The 24,178-nt window shown below is 38.7% G+C and overlaps 2 protein-coding genes across 2 annotated transcripts; one reads left to right on the top strand and one right to left on the bottom strand.

Annotated features, from left to right (window-relative positions):
• The first annotated feature begins 1,472 nt into the window (after window positions 1-1,472).
• mis18a (MIS18 kinetochore protein A) lies at window positions 1,473-5,570 on the top strand. Its single transcript, XM_053476107.1, has 5 exons — window positions 1,473-1,755; window positions 3,211-3,277; window positions 3,392-3,514; window positions 4,010-4,112; window positions 5,265-5,570. Exons 1-5 carry the CDS (start codon window positions 1,539-1,541, stop codon window positions 5,343-5,345), a joined length of 591 nt encoding a protein of 196 aa, XP_053332082.1. The 5' UTR covers window positions 1,473-1,538; the 3' UTR covers window positions 5,346-5,570.
• A 3,874-nt stretch (window positions 5,571-9,444) lies between these two features.
• hunk (hormonally up-regulated Neu-associated kinase) lies at window positions 9,445-18,387 on the bottom strand. The gene is made up of 9 exons (XM_053475876.1): window positions 17,912-18,387; window positions 15,113-15,405; window positions 14,732-14,787; window positions 14,127-14,262; window positions 13,699-13,826; window positions 12,799-12,925; window positions 12,525-12,693; window positions 12,122-12,275; window positions 9,445-11,856 (listed from the first exon to the last, which is right to left on the bottom strand). The coding sequence occupies exons 1-9, from the start codon at window positions 18,143-18,145 to the stop codon at window positions 10,808-10,810; spliced, it is 2,346 nt and encodes a 781-aa protein (XP_053331851.1). The 5' UTR covers window positions 18,146-18,387; the 3' UTR covers window positions 9,445-10,807.
• Window positions 18,388-24,178: the final 5,791 nt, after the last annotated feature.

Raw genomic sequence — 24,178 nt, 5'->3', positions numbered from 1 at the left:
GCTTAGTGGTTGCCTTGTAGCTCTAGGGTCCTGGTTCAATTCCCACCTCAGGTCTGTGTCCATGGATTGGCACCCCATGCAAATCCCTACGGATAGGGTCCAAGACCCTGAAATCCTCTATGTAGGATAAGCATTATAGAATAATGAATAAATGATAAGGAGGTTGTGTGTATATAAGTTAGATAAGACTTTTGCCAAATGCCCTATGAAATGTACAATGCCAATAAAATAATGTGCTTTATCTTAAGGTCACATTTACTTTCAGAACAGAAACCGGTCTGATTTAAGAGCAATGTTAATTACAAATATTAAATACAAATCTTTCCATTTCCAGAATCAACTCCAGTTTAAATTTGTTTTACCAAAAAAAAAACTCTCATAAAAATAACTATTTTAAATAATGTTATTTTCTCTTAAAATATATAATTCAAAACTGACACACATAAGGGACAAATACAAACAAACATAATGACTGTTTTCCCTTTGTTTTGCCCCTTACAAACTTTGTTGCTTACCATGGGGAATAAATATAATGCTATACCCATGCAAAATCTATGGTTAGCTATAATTCAGGGGGGAAACAACTGGCCAATCCAGCTTGAGTAGAAAAAGTGTTAGTGTATATGCCTGCATTATCATAAACTCTCTTGAGAATACCCTCCATGAACTTGCACATTGTGCTTAGGCAGCACGCATCTAAGGCTAATGCTTTATCTGTAAAAACCACAACTGAGTTCAAGAGTCAACAGAAGGCATGTAGCCCTGGTCAACCACAGTGCCTGGGTACGATGCTATGAGTTGCACTGTAGATGATAAAAAAAAAAAAATTATAATAATAAAAAAAAAGATGAGTGAGTGCGTGAGGGAGTAATTATGTTAAAGTCCACTCTATGAAACAAAGTATAAGAGCTTCCACTCCTCTTGGAAGGCTGAAGACAAGATTTTGAAATGTTTCTGTGGGAATTCGTACCCATTTATTTTGTAGAGCATTTTTGAGTACAGACACTGATGTTGGATGAAAAGTCCTGGCTCGCAATCTTTGTTCCAGTTCATCCCAATAGTGCTCGATGAGGTTGAGGTCAGGGCTCTGTGCAGGCAAGTCAAGTTCTTCCATACCAAACTCATCACTCATCTTTATAGTCCTTGCTTTGTGCACTGGGGGACAGTCATGTAGGAACAGAAAATGGCCTTGCCCAAACTGTTGCCACAAAGTTGCCAAAGCATTGTCCAAAATGTCTTGGTATGCTGAAGCACTAAAATTGCCCCTTACTGGGGATAAGAGGCCTGACTAAAACACCTGAATTTAATAATTAACAGGTTTGGCCAAATATATTGTCCATATGCATAGTGTATGTTTTACTACAGTTTTCAATTATTTCATTGGGTTGAGTAAACCAGCCTTCCAAACCAATAGGTGGCGCTAAGCGGTTGTAACCCTTGGTTGCTGAGGTGAAGAGTAAGAAAGTAAAAAAAATCCGCGCGCGCAGTCAGTCGTTTCTCATTTGTTTTGTAAACAGAAACACATTTGCTGTTATACAATGGCGCGGCAAATTAGCCGTATAGGCCATAAGGATGACACATACGTGGTTTCGGAGGGTTTATCTTTGGCTGACAGCAGCAGTAAAGTGGAAGATGATGGAGAAGGAGACAGCGACGCGCCTGCCATCTTTCTGTGCGGGAAATGCAGACTGCCTTTCGGAGACTCGCTCTCATGGGCCGGGAGCGACGACGAGCAGAACCAGATCCTGCTCAAGCGTACGAAGTTTGTTTATTCATATAACATTCGGACAGATTGGCTTTAGAAGCTGGGGACTGGTCCTGACCACTGCGGGCCAGAAACATCCCACAAGACCTGCAGTGTTGGAGTTGCTCCGACCCTCTAGCCCTCACAATTTGGACCTTGTCAAAGTAACTCAAATCCTGTTGCTTGCCCAGTTTTTTTTTCCTGCTTACAACAGATTAACTTTAGGAAAAGATGTTCACTCGCTTCCTCATATATCCCACTCACTTCCAATTGTAACAAGATATTAAAAATGTACCTACTGTGAAAAGGGCCAAATGACTAGACAACTGGGTCAGAACAACTCCAATGCTGCAGCTCTTGTGGGATGTTCCTGGTCTGCAGTGAACACACACAATCCAAGAAAGGAAAACTAGTCAACTGGCGACATGGTCATGGCTGGCCAGGGTTCACTAATGTAAATGGAGAGTGAAGGCTGGGCCGTGGAGTCTGATCTAAAAGAAGAGCTACTGTAGCTTAAATTGATGAAAATGTTAATGCTGGTTCCAATAGACAGGTGTCTGAACACACATGTCATCACTGTTTTGGTGGCAGCCCTACTCAATATTAAGCAGGTGGTCATAATGTTATGGCTGATTGGTGTATATTATTTAATCCAAGGATTAAATAACATCTTTATTCTCTATAACAAGTACACTAAGGTGGGCACACCATTAGAGCATCTTTGCCAGCTGCTGGAAAGGAAGGAGTTTCTTATATTAACATTACTAATATTCATGAAACAGTAAAAAGTTTTCTAGAAAATAACCATAAGGCAATATACAGTATATGGAAGTATAACCGTGCCAAAATACCTCAAAGCAAAATTTCATGTTGAATAACATGAAGTGAATAAAAACGGGTTGCAAGAAAAATGCTTGAAATTTTGAATGCTGCAATTTCTTGTGGTGGTATTTTTCAAATTAAAATGAAATTTAAGCAGTTTAAATTTAATGCAAAAATATTTAAATGACTAAATTCTGTTGAAAATATATTGTTAAAAATAGCATCTTTATTATTTTTCAACCATAATCCATAGACATACGGATATAAAGATATAAATCCATAAGAGTAAGTCTTTGATTTTTTTAAACAATTCTTTTAAATAATAAGAACAATTGAGAATCTACCAGCTAGCAAATATGGTCTACCAGTTTCATCTGTTTTTTGTCAGACCAAGCTGGATTGATCACAAGCAATAGTTACACTTACTAGACCCCGCTGGAGTAGCCTGCATCTACCACCTTTACTCGGGGTCACCTAATACTTCAAACCAGTATCCTGGAATGCTGGAAATTCCAGTTACACTACAGAGATTGGGCTAACATAATCAAAGATTAGAGCTTTCAAAAAGCTGGAGTTTATGAATTCTAGATCAAAATTTCCTTATAAGTGTATCTGTCATAACCAGACACTTTCTCTGATTTCAGGTGTTAATGACAACATAGTGATTGGCAAAGAACCTTTTGTCCTTGGCACAAGTGAAGAACTAAGATGGTAAGGTGTCTGTTATTGTTTAATTTCAGGCAAGAATCCGATGAATTTGTGGCATCAACTTATTGCTCATGCTATTAAACCTGTTAATTCTAGACTGTTTCCACCATTTTTCAGCCTCGCTGTAAATCTCACCTGTCGTGGTTGCAGCTTCAATCTTGGACATTTGTACATGTCCACTCCAAAGTCACTGGACTACAAAAGGTCCATTTTCTGCCTCATGGTTGAAAATATTGAGAGGTAGGCTACAGCATTGTACAACAGAAAATTAGAATTTTTTACCCACATTTCCAGTCAGCTGATGGTTGTATTATATTTCTTGTAAGAGGAAATTCCACTACAACACAGGTTCCTGACCCTGACTTTTGCATTATCCCAAAGATTAGATTCGTTGAATTAGTGAGTTAGAGCGGGGAGAAGACTAAAAAAATGCAGGAGAAGCTGCTCTAGCACCTGGGACACCCTATGCGTTACAACAAACCAAACCTTAGGCATTTCACAATATTGCGGCTCAAAGGTGCAGTAGCAAAAAAAAAAAAAACGATGTACAAAGTGATGTACAAGAGGACTAAAAATTAAAATACAATGTTGTTCAAGGTGTTGTCTTTAGAAATGGTCTTACTTTGCTTCCAGCTGGCATTTATTTTTATTTTTTTTTAAAACAGCAACTCCTTTTTCTCCTTTTAAAACTTATTCTTTATTGCTTTAAAACTAAAGTGCAATCATTTTGTGTAGTTATGTTTTAGGCTCCCCTAACCAGCAGGTGGCAGCAGTGGACAGAGAAGAAATGCCTGTGACATTAGAGTACATGGACAACGTGGAGAGGCAGATGACCAAGGTTACTGTAAAAGCAGTTACTATTTTTATTCCTTCTTACTGGATAAAGAGTATTGCTCTCTGTTTTTGACATTGGTTCTGCATCATTCAGTGTATGTGTACAAAGGTTTAGGCTGTTTTGAAAAAGTTGCCAAATGAGGGACAAATTGAAATACTGTATAAAGAGCACCAGAGAAGAAACTGTGTGCACAATGTATTTATCCTGTGAGGAATTACTTATCTGCATATGTTTAAATGGATCCTAGACTTTTTGCATTTAAAAATGTCGGAATATGTTGCATTTAAATTAATTTGTTAAATTTTAAAAAGTATATTTGGAGCATGGAGACATTGCTTGCTTTATTTAAACAGTGTTAGAAGGTGAGGGGTAGCTCAGTGGTTAAGGCCTTGGACTACGGTTCGGAAGATCCCAGGTTCAAACCCCTCAACCACAAAGTTGCCACTGTTGGGCCCTTGAGCAAGGCCCTTAACCCTCAATTGCTCAGATGTGTAATGACACAAAAAATGTAAGTCGCTCTGGACAAGAGCGTCTGCCAAATGTAAATGTAGTGTAGTGTAGTAGAGTTGTGTGTGCACATGGTTAATAAAAATCACACGTTTTAGGGCTTTGAGAGCTCATTACATTATTGATTTGCTTTACAAAAACATATCCAGCATTTGCAGCACATTCAGTGTAAATATCGAAACACAATTGTGGTGTTTTTTCTGCTGATGGGCTTTGGACAGTAGATGGCGCTCTTTCTGGCCAGAGAAAAGTTCTTTGTTAGAGGCTGAACAAAGAGAGCCGTTAGGACCTGTTCAAGAATTTCATTCTCAAGGAAGCTGGCACAGTGATGGCACCTGATCTAAAACAAGTGCGAATAAGAGTCCTGGTCACAAAAGACCTTTCCGCTTTGATTCATAATGTTATAGCTGTGGAGTTAAACATGTCTGCCTTAATGACAAATTCTACTTTAATTGGGAATTTACTCTCAGGAAGAAATAATGCAGGAATAACTTTAGCCCTTTACTTTTTTTTTATGGGTTTTACTAAGATCTTTTATCAGCTTTAATTTTACGCTTTTATTCCCTTATTAAACAAAAGTGTAGAGTGGGGGAAAGCAAAGCACTGGACCGCTATTCAAGGTTCTATTTGTTTTCTTTTGTCTTGCAGATAAAATCTCTCGCAGTGACAATAGGACAGAGACTCTTGGAGATCGAGGTTGACCTCCAGTGCAAGTCTGGGACGAATTAACGAGAGCTGCACTGAGCCTAGAGTTGTTCTTCGTGTGTTTGTCTTCTGTTCCTGCCACAAAGCTTTGTTTCAGTATACCATGTTGTTGTTTGCTACAAATCTGGTCGCATGATATCACTGTCAAACCAGTAACATGCACCAAAATGTTATTAATTTGTTGTTTGCTGTTGTTTTCCTTTTGCTTTTTCTCTTGCTGTTTATTAAGTAAAAGTAATTGTTCCTGAATATATGTTGTTTATTCACTTCCTTCTGTTCACCAGATTTTCTGGATTAAAACAGAAGCCCCCTAACACAGGCACACACGCATCAATTCCTCCTCCCTCCTGTTTGCATAATTTCACAAATTTTTAATGAAAGATATAGCAACATCTTTTGTTTACAGTTCCTGTCTAATGTGCCTAGCAACACTTTATGCTATAAAGGCTGACAGTCCCTCTCAGTCCCTCCCAATCTTGAGAGCTGGAGCAGCATATCAACAGCAGCACGGATGTTGAAATCAGTGTGCACAAACCAACCAGTGGCCTGTATCCAAGGTCTGGCTGCCATGGAAACAGGCTTCCATGCTGCATGCCTGTTACCACGGTGCTGACCGTTTCCTGGATTCAGAGCCAGCCAGCCAGCTCGCTCGCTTGCCTGTCTGTCATCCAGAGGGGAGGAGTCACTGCTTCTCTAATCCCCAAGGGTGTTTTTCTTTCTCCTTTTCAACTGTTCCCTCTTCTCTCTTCCCCCTCCCCTCTCTCTCTCTCTCTCTCTCTCTCTCCAAAATAAGAAAAAGACCTGTCAGATTAGTAAGGGTATGAAAATGTAAATATATATGCAGGTTGAAATTCTTAAATGGAAATATGATCTAATGGTGCCTATATCACATCAGGCATCATTCCTTGTGTGTTTCTGGGACCACTGTCCAGATGTTGGAGTCCAATCCTTTGTTCTGGGATTTTTCTTCCAGTCTCATTATTCTGCCCAGCACGCCACACAGTCATTTTGATTAATGTGCTTGGCCCTACGTCTGGGCGCTGCGTCCCGCTGAAGGTGAACTGCTGATGCTTGGTGCTTTTTAGTGCGATCGATGCAGACTGATCACCTTCCCGCTCACATACGTCCTCTCACTCCTTCACCTCAAGAACCGAATGCACTCAGGCATGGACATGTTGCATGGTAATAAATAATGTAGACAAGCTGGTGGACGAAGCTAACCTCTCTTCTGAAGCAATCAGAGAGCAATGTAGCTATTGCACATAGGAATGGAACCTGTAACTAAAACAAGCTGTCCAATCCTTTTTGCCATGCGTCACGTTTTTATTTCAAGCCTGCTGACTGTATTGCCGTTCATTTTCCCCAAATAAAAATAATAATAATATGGTAGCATGGTAGTGCTGATCTCATTTATTTTCCCATTTTCATTTATTAATGCTCTGAGCATCAGGTTTGACCTTTAAAAAAACAATGTTAACAACAAAGCTACATGACTAACCTGAATTGTTAGCAAGCACCTCATGCAACTTATAATATTCATAAACATAACATTATTGGATCACATTGGAACATCAAATCCAGTCTAATCCATCAAATCCAGCCTTTAGGTCAATATTGCTGGATAGCGTTTCAGTAAATACATTTATCGTCAAGAGTTGGTGTTGGCTGTTTCCTGGATTCAGAGCAAGCCAGCCAGCTGGCCACCTTACCATTACACCCATATGTGATGTTTAAACGTCCCATTCCAGATTAAACCCCCACTTTGCTGTTACAATAACCTTCACTATTCTGGGAAGGCTGCTCCACTAGATATAGGAACATGGCTTTGGGGATTTATGCATTGAGTCAAAATAAATTTAGTAACGCCTTGGATGCAGTCAATGTTCCAGGAAATCCTGAAGCTGTTCAGTGGAGTTGAGGTCAGGGCTCTGTGTAGACCTGACACTCGAACTCTTTTGATTACTTTTTGGCAAACCACGGCAAAACCATACTTTGCTAGAACAGGTTTGATTGCTACAGTTCCAGTGAAGGGAAACTTAATGCTACAGCATACAAAGACATTCTAGACAATTGTGTCCTCCCAGCTTTGTGAAAACAGTTTGGCGAAGACCCGCATATTGGTGTGATGGTCAGGTATCCATAAACATGCATCCATATAGTGTATCTCAAAATATTGTGACATCTGCTATACAAGCCCATTCCACAGTCAAATTCTTAGTCCTGTTTTCAGACAAGCTGTTACTTCCCTCAACTGGGAATACCCTTCATAAACGAGATTAGTGCCAGTCATTTTCTAAGCCTGAGCAGATTGAATGGGAAGAAGGGCCAATACATAGTGAGAGGCCAATGGTGTGTTGTTGACTAATGAATGCTATAGTGATGCTGACAGCCAGGAAAGGCTTACAGCTAACTGTTTTAACATCTAGGCTGCAGAGGGTTACCTGGAAAAGTCACAAAACCATTATCTGACCATATCTGATCTTGGTGCCATTTACTGCACGTTTTTTGCTACTGTGCATTAGTCAAAGAATTTTTTCCATATTTATTTGTGGAGGAAATGAATCCAGTTTTGGATCAATCCAGAGATGGATCAAATTACTCAGTCCCTGAATCATACTTTATACTGCTTATCCTCTACAGGTTCATGGGACGCCTGGAGCCTATCCAAGGGGACTCGGAGGGGAACAAGGCAGAATACATCCCGGATGTGGTGTCCTTTTTTTTGTGTTTCTTGATTCTTGTTCTTACACCTGATAATTACAATTTAGCTTTAAAAAGTAGTTTTTCTAAGTAAAAATAATGACTGATTTAATTTCCAGCATTTGAGCCAATAAGTATCAAATTTGCCAGTCTATTGACTTTGAATAGGGAGGACTCTTGATCACAATGGGATAATTTATTAACTTTCCAGAGGTGATTTTTAATTCCAATAATAATGTGTGTAATTGAAGCATTAAAAAATACAAAGGAAAGATGGCATTTTTGCTCACAGCAGAATATGAATAGACTGACCATTTAGATTCAGGGTGTTTTAATTAGAGCAGTAAAAACAAATCTGGATTCAAATTTCCTGTTTTTTTTTTTTTTTCTTTCTCTTTTTAATGCTCAAATATTTAGGATTTATATTAGGCAGGGATGAACAACAATTGGGATGTCATTTGTGACATCAATGACATGATATCACATCTAACATGGACAAACTAATGTGTATGTTCCAGATACATAAAATAATTGATTCCATCGATCTCACGTCTGAAACATGTTTTTCGGTAAGTTATCCATTATAAATGATATATAAATTTGTACCTCCAACGTTCACCTGTATTAAATATTTAAACAAGTCACATGTACAACAGGAATTGGTACTTGCTAAACATCCTGGAGAGCATAGGAAGGACAAAGCAAATTCACTCACTTATCTTCTATACCGCTTTATCCTGTATTCAGGGTCGTGGGGACACTAGGGCACGAGGCAGGGCTGACCACTACACCACCGTGCAGCCTCAAAGCAAATTATTAGCTCAAAATTAACAGCTATTTTACAGGCAATTTAACAAGTATTTGTTAAAATGCATTTAATGTTATAATTTTACGCTAAATATTTTAAAGCCTAATACTTTTTCAGCAAAGTAAAAACCTTTATATTGTTGGCAAAGATGTATAAACACATTTTTTAGGGATAATTGTTTCTTTTCCTACAGTTTTATTTTTATACCTTTTATATACTGTATATAGAAAAATGGCAAGAAAAATTTAGTTTTATTTTGAAGACATGTACAGTAAGTTAGAATTGGCAACCTAGTTGTGGAATTATCTACAGATCTGTGGGAACTCTATCCAACCCCCCACAGCTTGTCCACGCCAATTCACCCAGGACTTAGTGTTTGACTACCCATATCATTTATCAAGAGTACAGAAATGCATATGTTAGGTATTTGTAGGGCTGTTGCACAGCTGACTGGATTAAACGAGGCCTGTTGGGTTGTTCAGCTGTCCGTGTTTCACAGGTGTCCCATGAGAAAACACAAAAATGCCTCGCTTCATGTTACAAGCATATAAGAAAACAAGCATTTCCTGAGTATGTGAGGTAGTAAAACATACTATAATAAAGTAAGATTCTCAGTCAAATCAGTTTTATTGTGTAAAAGCAGTGTGTGTTTAGTGCAAAAAGGAAAACTGAGCACAAATACTCGTTTTTAAAATATAAATATTAAAAATCTTTTTTACAGCATAAAAATCTTCTCACTTAAACACAACTTGTTATAAAGTTTACAAAAAAGTCCTCAAAATTCAAAAGAATTTAGACCTCAGGTTCGTTGCTCACTGTAACAAAACCACATCCAACGACCGACAAATCAACTGGAACATTGTCTTTTCACATGCAAAGAGGAATCTCGTGTAAGAAAAAGTAGATTAACAAACAGTTCATAGCCTTCTGTTCAAGTAAACACTTTGAAAGCTTTTAACCTCAACTACAGTAATGTGCAATAAGTGAAGGTATCAATGTACTCACAACATGAAAGACACATTGAGTTCAGATTTACAAGCGGTTCTCACATCAAAGGGTCAGAAATGTAACGAAGAGAATTCAACCATGTAGATGATTAACACTGGGTACAAAATGATTTGCACTACTGCATGGTCTACCACGGCACTCAACATGATGGGTCACGAAATGATGCACCCCACTCCCTTCCCAAAAATTCATGTATTTATTTAGAGTGATAACACATAGGCTACACAATGTAACAATACTTCTGACTGGTCTTATTTAGACCAAAGTGTTAAATAACACATGTTATTTAAGGCTATACAAAGTTACAATCTCTTTCAAGGTAAGTCAAAAGCTAGTTGTGACAGTAATTCACAGCAAGACTAAGGGGAGATTTTCTTTTCTGTGAAGCAGACCTGAGTGTCTCTGACTTGTGAGGTGGAAATGAAGCAACAACTCCACTCATGTTGCTAAGCAATAAAAACAGGATCTCAGGATGATTTGCTTCACAGGTGCTCCGAGGTACATAGTGAACTGGCAGTGATGCAGCATCTTCTATTGAAAAAATATGTGGTTTTAATGAAAGTCTTTATATGACACTCAAATGGTGTTTGCAGTAAAAATGAAAATATTACACTTAGCATTCTAGGTTGTGACCAAGGTGCCACATTAGAGGTAATTAATTAACACAGTGCTCGGAGTTGGGGTGTGCCCAGGCATCTACAGTTATTTATCTATCTGTGCATATCAAGGACAGCTCACTCCCCAGAGGATTCAAGTTTGAGTACCCCGCCACATTGGAAGCTCTGGTGCTTCGAACAGGACAAAAATCAGTGGTAGTTAGTATCGGTTTACTGCATACAGTTTGTGTTTTAAAAGCGTTTTTACTTCAGAATTATGACAGTACTTAAGATCTCGTGGTGAAACAGCAAGCACCTCATTTAGTCAATCCTTTTTTTTAACTTCCTAAAATAGTTCAAATGTGCCTTCATCATCAGCACAGAGTCTTGAGTGCCCCGGAGGCACATAGTAGAGTCTGCATGTGGTATGGAGTTGGTGACTCTACCTCTACGGCCGGCTCAGGCCTGAACAGAGGTGCTGGAAAGGCAAAGGGTTGAACTTTTTTCTTCAAGATCTGTCCAATGCCCATGGATGGGAATTTAGCACGGTGCTGTGGACTGCTGGGCTCTTCGTTGCTGCTCCCACTGTGGCCGGTGCTGCCTCCACTGCTGCCACTGTTGCTTCCACTACTGCCGGTGCCACCTCCACTGCTGCCAGTGCTGCCTCCACTGCTGCCTCCATTGTTGCCAGTGCTGCCTCCACTGCTGCCAGTGCTGCCTCCACTGCTGCCTCCATTGTTGCCAGTGCTGCCTCCACTGCTGCCAGTGCTGCCTCCACTGCTGCCAGTGCTGCTTCCACTACTACCGCTGCTGCTACCCCCACTTCTGCCTCCACTGCTACTACCCCCACTAATGCTTCTCTTGTTGCGCCCATGGCTGCGCCCATGGCTGCGTCCATGACTGCGCCCATGGCTGCGTGCACTGCTGTGTCCATTGCTGCCACCGTTGCTCACTGCACTGCTGCCTGAATTGCTCACTGCATTGCCGCCTGCCTCCTGTTTGCTGTGCTGCTCTGTGCTGGGAGGACTATTCTTGGGCTGGGGTTTTACAACAACCACTGGGACATTGGGGATTGAGGCCTTTTTGAGGTAGGAGCTGTCTGGCTGGTGGAAAGCAGAAACATGCCGTGGTGGCGAAAGAGCTCCATTGGTAAGCTTGTACCAGGGTGAGGGTGGATCATCTTTGCTTGGCTCTTTGCTCGCTGATGCCCAGGAGTGTGCACCCAGAGATGAGGGAGGTCGTGCAGGTACATCCACAGCTCTCGGGCCATCTTTCTTAGGAGGCTGTGCATCAAGGTGTCGGCCTCCTTGAGAGGTTTGAGGAAACAGTGGATGTATTTCTAGGTATTCTAAGGAGGAGGAAGCAATGCAGCCACCCTGTCGTGAGTAAGCGTCCTTCAGGCCGGTCATCGCTTTAAGAAGCCCTGAGAAAGAAAGGGAGAAACTAAATAAAATAATCCTGAAATAAAATGAATAAATTGGCCAATAAATCTCCTAATATTTTATTTCTTTAGACTTAAAGCCAATGTTTGCTTGTGAGGATAATTTTTTAGGTTTCTTTTCTGATAATGCTACTGACAGCCGTAGCTCTACTTACACCAAATGTTGTAGCTCGGGTGCTGTGTACTGACAGCATGAGGCAGTATTTAAGCTATTAAGTTACTGCTGCCCCCAGTCTCAAGGGCTCACCTGTTTTCTGTTTCTTCTCTTTGGTGGGGCCTTTGCTCACAGCCAAATAGACTGGTGTCTGCTTTGGAGGAATGGTGATCTTCTCAATGTGTTTCCTCCACTGTGTCTGGAAAAGCTCACTCTTTTTCTCCTTTTCTATACTGTATTGCTTTTCCTGTGGAGAAATAAATATGGGTTACCTTCCATTCAGAAAATGATCCCCTTTGCCCATCCATAATGTACATTACTAAATGGTACAAAGTAAATCTAGATTAACCCTTTTAATCTGATAAGATGTGAACCGATAAGATTATGTTTCTTATAATAAACAGTGTTAAATGATTTCTTGGTGGTTATCAAAATGGTAAATTAATGATAAACATCTCTAAAAGGCTGATCATTTGCCACCAAGCATCACACTTACTCGATACTCTTTGGAGAGTCTTTTCATTTTCTTGTTAAGGAGGAAATAGACAGCTAGAGTGTGGCAGGCTCGGTTAGTGAGCACAGCACTGAGGACTTCACTGTGCTTGTAGGCCATTCGTTCAGTCATATGCAGAAGAACCGTGTGGTTGATCTCCTCAATATGGATCCTGTGCAAGGCAGAAACATTAGATTACACATTAGGCAACATAGATTGGTAGACCGAGTTGTGTCTGGTATAAATCATATACATTGTTTTTCTTTCCCCCTTTTACCTGTTTAAGTAAGGGATTCCAGTGTGTGGGTTGCCCAGCTGTAGCCATGAATCACCCATAACTTGATGGATGTTAGGTCTTTTGGCAGGATCTGGTTCCAAAAGGCTCTTCAGTAAACTAACTGCAGCTGTAGGCAAAAACAATAAACTGTCTGTTTCAGTTTATTAAATTACATTTGGTTTAATGGTAGTCTTCACTGTCTTATTCTCTACTTCATTAAACCTCAGACACTGAAATCAGCAAATCTATAGTTGACCTTTAGTGAACCTCTCAGCAGAGCTCATACAGTATAAAGAGAACTATAGAAAACGATAGCAGTCCAGTCTCTTTTCATACAGAAACACCATGCTGTCCCAACTCTATGTGGTAAGATCCAATTAACCCAGCACTTTCAACGTAGTGTGTTACATAAGAAGATAGAGAAGACAGCTATGTGTCCATGACGATACAGTATATTTGTTACATAAGGAGGATCATCTTATTTCGATGCTATATTTAAATGTATAACCTTTTCCCGTTATGCCGTAGTGGGGTTAATTGCGGGAGTGTTTTGGGTCCGTCTGTCTTGAAGGGGACTAATAATTACTGCAAACCAATTACATTTTATTGTGATCGATTCTCTTTTTCCTATGATAAAACATTTCAGTCTCAGGGGATGTACATAATTATGGTGTCTTGAATACTAATATGCTTTAAATAATATAGTAGGGCTTTGGAATGAACAACTCAAAATCAACCACAATGGCATATTAGTTCTACATCTTCAGCCTCGGAGGTGCTTTGGTTACCACAACTGATAAAAGACTTTTGTCCAATATATAAACGGATGGACTTTCTATTTATCCTATGGAATTGCTGATTTCAAAGTGCCTTACATGGTAATTACATGTTTATTTGTACCTGAGGAAAGTGATGAAGGCAGAGGGTTCATGTCCTTGTCCACCATTCTCTGGTGCAATGCTTTGAGGTTGAAAGGCTCCACCGTGAAAGGGAGGGTGCCAGTGAGCATGGCATACATGTTGACTCCACTGCCAAAAACACATATATGTTCAGGTTATAAGGTTACCTTGTTAACATCATATACTGTGCATAGACATATACATACATATTCTATTCAGGTAAAAAAATATGTAAAATGTGTACTGATTTTATGTCCATAAATAAGCTTTTTTAATTAACATGTAATATGTTCATATGATCCAAGCATTTAGTTCCCGGTCACATTGTCTCCATAAATGCTATAACATTTTTTTGGTTAAAAAAATGCATGACATGGTTCAGTGTGTGAAATAAACAGTAAACATGTAGTGCATCTTATGTTAACTCACATTGACCAGACATCTACTTTGGGTCCGTACTTCTTCCTTGAGAGCAGCTCGGGTGCGGCATAGGCTGGGCTTCCACACTGTGTACTAAAGGGGTCAGAATATCCCAGGATCCCTGCACAGTTGCTAAGTCCAAAATCTGTGTTAAAGCACAAAACAAGAGAAGAATTCTGAATAGGGTGAATGTCGCTTCGGCTTACAGACTACGCTGCTTAAGTCAGTGCCACAGAAAAATGTAATCACGGCAGTCTTCAGCAACGCTCTCGCAGCTAAGGGGGGTTTATAGCTGTCCAACAATAACCCTGTCTGTCACACTCAGCTGTTAACCAGCAACTCTGTATGCTGAAGCAGACTTTCACAGAGGTGAGAGGTTGTTTGGTTTTAATGAGATAATGATTGCTCCATCAGTCCTCACCACATGCCAAAGAGGACAACCTAATTGTGCCATGAGTTTAGAGTAGAGTTTAGAGTGCTAGAGTAGGACTGGGTTGATGATGCATTGTTAAAAGTCCTGTCTCTGTAGAACTAGGTTTGATTAAAATAATATTATAACAAGCATTATAAAACAGTATGTAACAAAAGCTTCAAGAGTGGGTTTAGTCACTTACCTATGAGCTTTATGTTGTCTTGTTCATCTAACAAAAGATTTTCAATCTTCAGGTCTCTGTAGGAAGAAAGACAAATAATGGTATAGCTTTACCTATGGCTGAAGACAGTTCAACTATCTAAGCTTCAGATAAACCAACAAGGTTAATTAACATATAAAGCATTAAACACATCTATAAGTTTCACAATAAAAGACAGAAAAAGAATGTCTCATTCTATTGTCCTTTTATATACATACATCAGTACATCTACAAACATTCAATTCTCATAGAGACCATACAGAAAGGTCAGTGAAATTGAGCTGAAGATGCTCAAGCTCAGCTAAAGTAAATCATACGAGCTTAAAATCACACATTATGTAGTTTGTGACATTTCTATCTTACCTGTGTACTACCCCAGCCCTGTGCAGGTGCTCCACGGCCATGACTAACTGACGGACGTATTTCTGTGCCTCTCTCTCATCGAGTCGCTTCTTCTCGTAGATGTGGTTCATTAGATTTCCTCCTGGGCAGAGCTCCATCACAAGATAGTAACTGTTTTCAGTCTCCAAGATGTCTAGCAGTTGCGTGATGTTAGGGTGACGAATCATTTGCTGGATCTGTCCCTCTCTGCGCAGGTTTTTGGTAACATACGAGTCCTTCTTGGCCTTTCTTTTGTCGATCACTTTCACCGCCACCTAGAGAACATATAGAGAAGACACCCACCATTAACACAACTCTTTTATTTTTTTCGATTACCAGAAAGCTATAACACATCCACCATATAATCTTTGAATATGCATATATGCACGTCCTCTTGCTAACAGATTATATGACCAGGTCACAGTCCTTAAACACTGTAAAGTAAAATGTCTGTAACGAACCAACAGTACATAATAGAGGTTTAGATTCTCATGTTATATAAATAATATGTGACAGTCCGATGGTCACTGAAGCCTGTGGAGACAGGGGAGGTAACGGGGGAAGGGTTCAGGACAAATGACCTAATAGCTAAGTTCCCGAGCTCTTTACACCACATCCACCCAGGGGCTGGGACCCCAAATGGCTTGTTAATGCCACCCATTTGTCACAACAGACGAGCACAAACCACTAATGCTGAATAAACACCCAAGCTGCTAGAGTGGTGACAAATGTGTTTATGTTTGTGTGAGTGTTTGTATATATGTATGTATTTATGTATGGGGGCTGCACTATTAACACTCTTCGGCTCTACATAATAGAAACACTTGTAACAATAACTCAACCCTTTGGGGAGGAGGAGACTTCTAAATGAACATCAAAATTCTTTCATATGAAAGGAAACCTAACTGGCCTCCAAAACAATGGTAACTGATTTAAGCCTTTAGAAACATATTGCAAATTGTCTACATGGATATTTTATTGTGACATTATATAGTACATGTTGGTCTCCCTTTTTTTGGGAGAATTTAAACAGCGAAACCCTGAAAAGAGCCCGGTTCTGTTTGTTTCACTGCTGATCAAAGTGCTCATCTCTGTATTTGCAAATGAACAGGTTTCAGAAGGTGGCCTGCCATGCCAAATTACGAGACTATAAAAGAGCTTGTGAGCAAACAGGTCATACATGACCAATTGAGCAAATAATTACACCAATTAGACTAACAGAAGGACTAAAGAGATGTAAAGACAGGCCTTAAAAGCCTTTCTGTGATATATTCAAAACAGTCACCTAAATGCAAATGTAACAACACTTGCTCTTGATCCATCGCCAATGATCAGCTCAGGCTGGCCAAATAGGGGTGTGGGGGTAGATGGTAAGGCGGGGGGACCCGAGAGTTCAAGGCTAACATGTTTATCTTCTCCACAGACAAAGGATGAAAATGGGTTACACATGATCAAAACACACAGGAGAAGCATGTGCTGTGTTCCCACCGCCCCACCCAAGCCCCCCAATGATGTCATCGGAGCGAGAGCGAATGAGGAGAAGGGAGAACAAGGCACGCTCTCTCCTGGTTGAGATTTCTGGTGTTTGCATCATCAGTAGACAAGACGTTTTTTTGTCCCCACAGCAACAGTCAAAGGCAAGTGTTGAAGAGCCGGATTAATCCTTAATGTAGTGAGTAGGATTTTGAGGACAATTTGTCATAAAAACCAAGCCACTTTTTCTCAAATATGTCAGTAAACACATTGTTCTAAATGAGGAAGTGAACAAAGGCAGACACTAGGTGATAAGCTTCGGCTTCAGCTTACTGCCACACCAAAGGAGATTTTTATAAAATAATAACGCTTAAAAGAACAATATTTAAAGAACATAAAAAAATATTAAAACACAATTTTATTATCACATGCTATCTAGGACAAAGAGCTTGCAAAATCGTTTATTTGTATGCACATTGTAAAGGCCATTATTTCTAAGACAACCCATGTCATTTCAAAAATTCCATTATGAAAGTTCATTCCTATTCAATACTTAATTCATAGTGAATTTGTTGAAGAAACAAAATATGACTTCAAAGTGATAATAGCTTTCTGGGCTAATCTAAGATTAATTTAGATGCCTAAATCTCAGTAAGCCTTGAGGAGTATCTTCATTGCTTAATATTACATAAGTACTTGTGTGCTTAACTGGAGGGTCCTGTGCACTCCTGTGGTGGATTGTAATTCAAGTGCACCCAGAGAAATATTTAATATTTTAGAATGTGAATTTAAATGACATCTATAGCTTGATATTATATATTTACATAGCTATATATTACTTGAACACTGATGCACAAAAACCCCTGGTGGCTTGCAAATAGAGAAGCATATGCAGTATAAGATGAGATGAATGAAAAGCTTTACTGCAGCCTCTCTCTCTGCTACTACACTATAGTGTTACTGGGTGCTGGTGATAGTGCTGGTTTGTGAGAGGGCCAAACATTGATATTAGACACACGTTAATTTACACGTTTGACTTGTTAGGCTATATGCACAGACCTTTTTCTTTCTTGCATTTAACATAAAACAGCATGCACAGTTTTCTTTGTTTTTTCTTTTGCCATTTTAAGAGAAACAATATACTCACAGCTTTTTCATATCAGCAATGCAAACAAACATGATATTATGGTATTTATATTACAGTTTAGATTTGAAACAGACTGTAGTACGAGTTAATGCATCGCTGAAACAATAAGTGAACTATGTTATGAAGAATTACTTGAGGAACAGCAGTAACAGTAACGTCACCTTCTCTCCGGTGAGCGCGTGCAGCCCCTCGCGCACTTTGGCGAAAGAGCCCTCTCCGAGCTTCCTGCCAATCAGGTAATTTCCAACTCTTTTGGTGTGGTAAAAGTTACGAAGGATGTCCCCTGATGGACCAGTGGACAAAGACGGAGGCGGGATGTTTTCCGTCCCGGTGGAAGCCGAGGTTTTCAGCTCAAACAGCCGGTCCATGTTCATGTCTGTTCCAGCTTCCGGCATCCCTGCGCTTGCTTTTTGGGCGATAAATTCAGATGTATCGAGTTATACAGACGCGTCTCGTTTTAAGTGCGCCAAACTTGACCCCGTGTCTAATCTAAATCAGGATGCGCAGTCCAGACTCAGCACCACGGCTTAGGAGCACAACAAAGAATTACTATAAAAGTGGATCATTCCTCTCTGTCTCTCTCTGATCTTAATTATCATAGTCGTTACTATTAACGTTTTCATTAAACGCTGTGCAGCTCCACTCCACATCACACTGAACTGTTGAACGTCTCACGCTCTGGTTTAAGTGAGTTTCCCGGTACAGGGTGGGGGCGTTTCCTATTTGCTATAGACCGGTTTCTCAGTCGCTAGGTATAAATCTTATCCAATCAGAAGCCGAGCTACGGTGCCCTGAGACTCCACCTCGTCTAGTTGTAAATAAGCCCCGCCCCTCGCCGGTGCACGCCTAGACAACAAAGAGCACGTTTGGAGGACAGTCTCTGATGGAGTGTTTATCAGATTTAGGCAACATGATGATAGTTATAATCACGCAACATGGGCCTTTAATTCATGGTTTAAAAACACATCACATAAATTACATTAATGAAAGAAAAATCACATTACGCTCCAGCGGTGTCAGTGACGTCACGAGTGGAGCACAACACGCATTTGTCCCTGTCACGAAGCAGACACAAAAACACAACCATTCGGTTTGGCTTATGATATGTGGCAATCGTTTAAAAGTAAATTTAAATGTATGTTTACACACATTTTCTTTTTGCAATAATTCTTTAAAATTCTATTCACCTTTCTTAGTGTATAAGCATCATTTATATCAATCAGAGAAACACTGGATGCCAGAAACTTTATCATCAATGTCATTGACTATTCATAAATCTTCCCCCGAACGTGTTTTGTACGGAATGAAGTAATGTCTAAATGAAACGCGGTGAGGTCATTGTTTACCACAGTAAACATCACCACGTGTTTCTAACGGTCTGTAATTTCCAATAAAATAGCGGGAAAATAAGACCACTGGGACATCTAGTGGTGCGAGCAGGTAGTGCAGCCACCCACTTCTAGGATCTGATTCCATAGTTTTGGTTAATGAAATGGAAATTCAAGATTCAAAGAACTTTATTAATCCCAGAGGGAAATTGTTTAAATCTGATCTCAGACTGAGCACATGATAATTTCTACGCTGAACACTAATTTGTCACATTTTACACGCATATGTCTTTCTTTTTAATTTGTGATTTTTTAAAATAATTACTGTAACCACTCATAGTGTATCACAACAATTGACAATTGATCTTTGAAAGATCAACAATATATTGTTAAGGCCCAATTATATTTTGTTCATGCTGATTTAGTGCATCTTGAATGATCATCATCATGAATGTTGATTATGTATTGAGTGTAGACATTTAAATCTATGTTTTAATATACACAGGCATTTTAGAGCACAATCATTGTTTTTATGGCTTTGATTTACAATTAATTTTTCAGTTACAAATTTCAATCACGTGTACAATGTGAAAATTACAGGCATTAGCTGGCATTTTGTGAAGGCACAGCACACTAATTAAGACATCACTCTGGTGCCAAGAGATAATTTAGACAAGGAACGTTTCAGCCACAGCTGTTCGAACATTTCCTCACATAGAGTACGATCACACTGTAACTCTGCATTACACTGCTTCATCATGTGCAGCAGATTCAAGTCTTTCATTTGGAGCTCAAGTAGATAATATTTCTAGGATAGCATTCTTTCACCTCAGAAATATTGGCAAGGTAAGAAATATAATAACACTACGTGAGGCAGAAAAACCATAATTGTATTACTTCTAGGTGGGACTACTGGAATGCCTTTCTGTCTGGATGTTCCACACATAAACAAGCTCCAGAATGCAGCAGCCAGAATCATTAATAGAAGCAGAAGATATGAACACATAGCATTGGCTCCAAGTGAAATTTCGCATTGATTTTAAAATATAACTATTGACCTTTAAGGCACTAAATGGTCTCGCACCACCGTACCTGAGTGACCCACTAGTGCTTTGTGATCCACCACACCTACTTCAAACCAAGGGTGCAGGCTTCTTTCTTGTACATGTATTATGAAAACTACAGCAGAGGGCAGATATTTTTCTTGTAAAGCCCTGAAGTTATGAAATAGTCTTAGAATTAATGTTCAGGCACAGTCTCAGTGATTAAATGTAGGCTAAAAACTTTGTGAATAGATTGAAAAGGAGCAGATCTGGGAGACTCATGGATTTAGAGTTTTGTGGTGAACTGGTATTTTTAGATGCTGTCTTCCCCACTCTTATTGATCACTCAGGTTTGTTGATGGTGAAGAGCAACCAGGCGCTTTACTTCACAGTGAGCCCACATATTTGTGTTTGCCACGATACACATGGCACTCCTGAGTTGACAGTGGTCCCGAACCCTCTGCCCTCCAGACCTGTCTGGTCTGGTTGGAATGTGTGTGGTGAATGATGTTGGTTCTCAGGGAGTTTTTTTTTTGCCAATGTCACACCATTTTTTATTCTTTAAAGCTATTTTGCAACATGGACAATGGTAAAAAGTGCTATACAAATAAAATGTAATTGAACTGAAGAGAGTCAAGAAAACAACAAACAACACAAGCACTTAGACAGTATTTCATTGTTCATTCTAGTCGTATGAATGTACCTCAAAATATAGGAGCAGTTATAAGCAGAACCTACTTTAAGACTCAAAACCACTTGAAACAACCTTTACACCATCATTCAATTACACAATTAAACAGTTACGAGTTACATGGGGTAAAATAATGTGCATCCGGAAAAATCAACAAACATGAGCTGAACAAACCAATACTTGCTTTAATGATATACTGCATGCATGTGCAAAACCAAGAGAAGAAAATGAAGAAGCTCAGAGTTCATCAAGTGCAAACTAACAAAGAGTCACCGGGGAACAAGATGTAGAGGATGAAGAAAGCCTTCACATGCCGCTTGTTACTAATGATTTGTCTGATGAGGCCGCCAATGCAGGTACAGAATTCCCTCTAATCAGTCTTTCGGCATTTGGATGTTTTTTCTTAACCTTTTTACTGTAAGTTTGGTGTCTCATAGAAAGTATGACCTTTACAAGGAAGAACCAAAAAAAAAATTTAAAGAAGAGCCAAATCCTCTGTTTAAATGCTAGCCCAGCTTCTCCTTAGATTTGACCCTCTACTGTATGTAAAGTAGGTAGGTCAAAGAAGACGAACAGCTTTCACCCTATCACACACATATAGTATCCATTGTATTAGTATAACCACATTGTTGTAATTACTTGTGTTTGTAATCATTGAACTTTTGCCATTAAACTTTTGTGAATCAGCTGGAGGCTGCAAAACACACACACATACACACAAATTTGCATGCTTAAAAGTGAATCTTAAAAGCAGTTGATGTTGAGATGTGTCTGCTGCATATGCTCTGCAAAGCCTTCAAAAAGGTTCTAATCTGACGTGCAAACAAAACACAAACACAAACAAACAAACACAAACGATAAAATAGTATAAAGAAGTGAGGCCGAGGTTGAAGTCGACACTTAAATTCTTGCAATATATCTGTAGCAGGTCATGCCAGGTGATTAGTAAAATCCAAAAATTTAAATGCAGATTGTACTAAAGTACAGATGGCTTTGCATGTTTTCTGTTTAGAATGAAGCCAACAGGAAATAAGTGACTTGACTATGCTTTGCAATAGAAATTTCTATCTTACTGTTAATATTACTAATAATAAGATAATATTTTAGAAATTAACATGCAAACAAGCGACAAGCAATTAAAACTATTATGGTTAATATGATTTAAAGTTAGAGATTAGATATTCAACAAATATCAGACTTTTGGTCATTAATCAGTTCTGGTTGATCATTAACAAAGATTAGCAGCAGCACCTCACCCCTTCCATCCCCCCCATGATCACACTGAGTACCTCCTTACTGCGTACCTCCTACTGTCAGGATTTAAGAGGATAAGTTTCTAATCATTAGCACTTAATTGATCATCAGTAGGGGTGCAGACCTTTATAAAAGCAAAAGTTTTGCCTAGTGTGGAGCATTCAGGTGTGTGTTAACACAATGCCAAGAGGGAAGGACAAAAGTTATTTACAAGTGGAAGGAATTCAGGTAGTTGCCAATCATAAATGCTTAGAGAATGAAAAACTCTCGGACCCCACAGGCCTCACTGAGTAAGATAAATGTTAAAGTCCATAACAGCATAATTAAAAGAAGATAGCCTCTTCTGTATAAAAAAGAACACAGAATGTGTTGAGTGGCTGAGGTTTGCAAAACTGCATTTGAACAAACCACAAGACTTCTGGAACAATGTAATATGAACAAATGAGACTAAAGTTAGCCAATACAACAAAACACAACTCGGCACAGGGTTTACTGGATGGCCTTCCTGATGCAACCCTTTCATTTTATCCAGGCTTGGGACTGGCACTGGATCCAGCGGCTGGGGTTTGAACCAGAAACTTTCACGTGGCAGGCCACTGAGCCACCAATCCCCATCGAAATGTTGTAAAGAAGAATGGGCCAAAATTTCTTCACAATGATGCAAGAGACTAATAAAGTTATACTGATGTCAAATAAATAATGACATGGTGAAATAAATTATATGTTGTTTTTTGTCTTGGTTTGTATTTGTTTAATACTGAGACCTGAACAGATGATTTTTAATTTTTATTGTTTTTACACCTGATTTTTGTATAATATACTTGTGTGTATTTACGAATTTTTTTTTAAATAGAAATATTATAATTTTCTTTCAATAATTTTCCTGTCATTTGAGATATTTGTTCTACAACGTGAGGCTCATGTCCTGCATAAGGCACAACCATTTAAAATAGATTTTTAAATGTTTAAATATTTAAATGTAGAGTACTTCATGTGTTTATGTATAATTTTTCAATAACTTCAGTTTGTTATTAAGTTTTTACTATTAGCAATAATATTAATAGTGATTAACATGATAGGCATATCATAAAATTAGCCCAAAATAAAAAATTTCATGTGTAACTGTATTATTATGTATAATTATGTTAACATAATTTCCATATTATAAAGACTTTTCTGTTGTAACAACATTCCTTTAAAGAGACCATCATTTCATGGGGATGTCACCACTTTAACAATTTATCAATAAATCCATAATTTATTTTATGAAACATAATTTTTTTTGTACTTTTTTTTTTTTTAGCATTGTTTGACCTTGGTCTGAGATCCTGTATTTAATTAATATTTTTTATAAAACACTATCAGGAAAATATACTATAATGGATCCTCTTCCTTTGACAACAAGATATAACATTTAAAACTGTAGGTCACATGACCTGGAAAGTATTAAAAGACAGGTATAATGTGTAAAAAGAAATGCGAAGTAATGATATTTAATATGAAGTGGAGTGCCCTCTGCAGGACATTATTGAGAGGTTATTGAAATAAAAGGAGGTTATTGAAATGAAATCATGTATATTTTACAAAAAATATTAATTGAAATGCAAAAGCAAAATATACCACTATTATTTATATTGCCATTTTTAGCAACAATACCTTGTAACTTAACACCAAAGTATTTTTTTTTTTTTTACTTTTTTAAATCTATAAATCAATGTCAGCATGTCAGCATGTGACCTAAGATTTGTTGCAACTAGGCTAAATCATATTTTAGACAGTCAGTAATTCACAGATGGTCTTCAAGTCAGTGTGATCATCTACAGGGTGGTTGAGCTGATGATTTGTGACCCGGAGGTCTTACAACTTTAAACCAACTTCAAACAAGATGACATCAAAGAGCAATGAAAAAAATGCCAAAAAAGCAAACCACATTTAAAACTTTTAAGAGCAGTGTTATTTAAGGTTCTATTTAAATAGAATTTTGCTTGCACATTTTATTATCTTGTGGGAACTAGTTATTATTTTGTGCGCACAAATAATAGAGTTTTGAGAGTTTATTTACAAAGAATACTTGCAATATAAAGACCTCACTCACTCATCGCGTTATCCTGT

This window comes from Clarias gariepinus, chromosome 17, assembly GCF_024256425.1.
Source record: "Clarias gariepinus isolate MV-2021 ecotype Netherlands chromosome 17, CGAR_prim_01v2, whole genome shotgun sequence".
Taxonomy (NCBI): Eukaryota; Metazoa; Chordata; class Actinopteri; order Siluriformes; family Clariidae; genus Clarias; species Clarias gariepinus.
Note: the sequence above shows the minus strand (reverse complement) of the source record. Positions and strands in the feature narration are given on the sequence as shown.

Bases quoted from the DNA above. Each gene is read 5' to 3' on its own strand.
- mis18a (XM_053476107.1), top strand. From the start codon at position 1,539: ATGGCGCGGCAAATTAGCCGTATAGGCCATAAGGATGACACATACGTG. The intron at 1,756-3,210 runs GTACGAAGTTTG...CTCTGATTTCAG, and splicing joins GAACCAGATCCTGCTCAAGC to GTGTTAATGACAACATAGTG. The intron at 3,515-4,009 runs GTAGGCTACAGC...CATTTTGTGTAG, and splicing joins ATGGTTGAAAATATTGAGAG to TTATGTTTTAGGCTCCCCTA.
- hunk (XM_053475876.1), bottom strand. From the start codon at position 18,145: ATGCCGGAAGCTGGAACAGACATGAACATGGACCGGCTGTTTGAGCTG. The intron at 14,788-15,112 runs GTAAGATAGAAA...TTCTTCCTACAG, and splicing joins AGGGCTGGGGTAGTACACAG to AGACCTGAAGATTGAAAATC. The intron at 14,263-14,731 runs GTAAGTGACTAA...GCTTTAACACAG, and splicing joins AGACAACATAAAGCTCATAG to ATTTTGGACTTAGCAACTGT.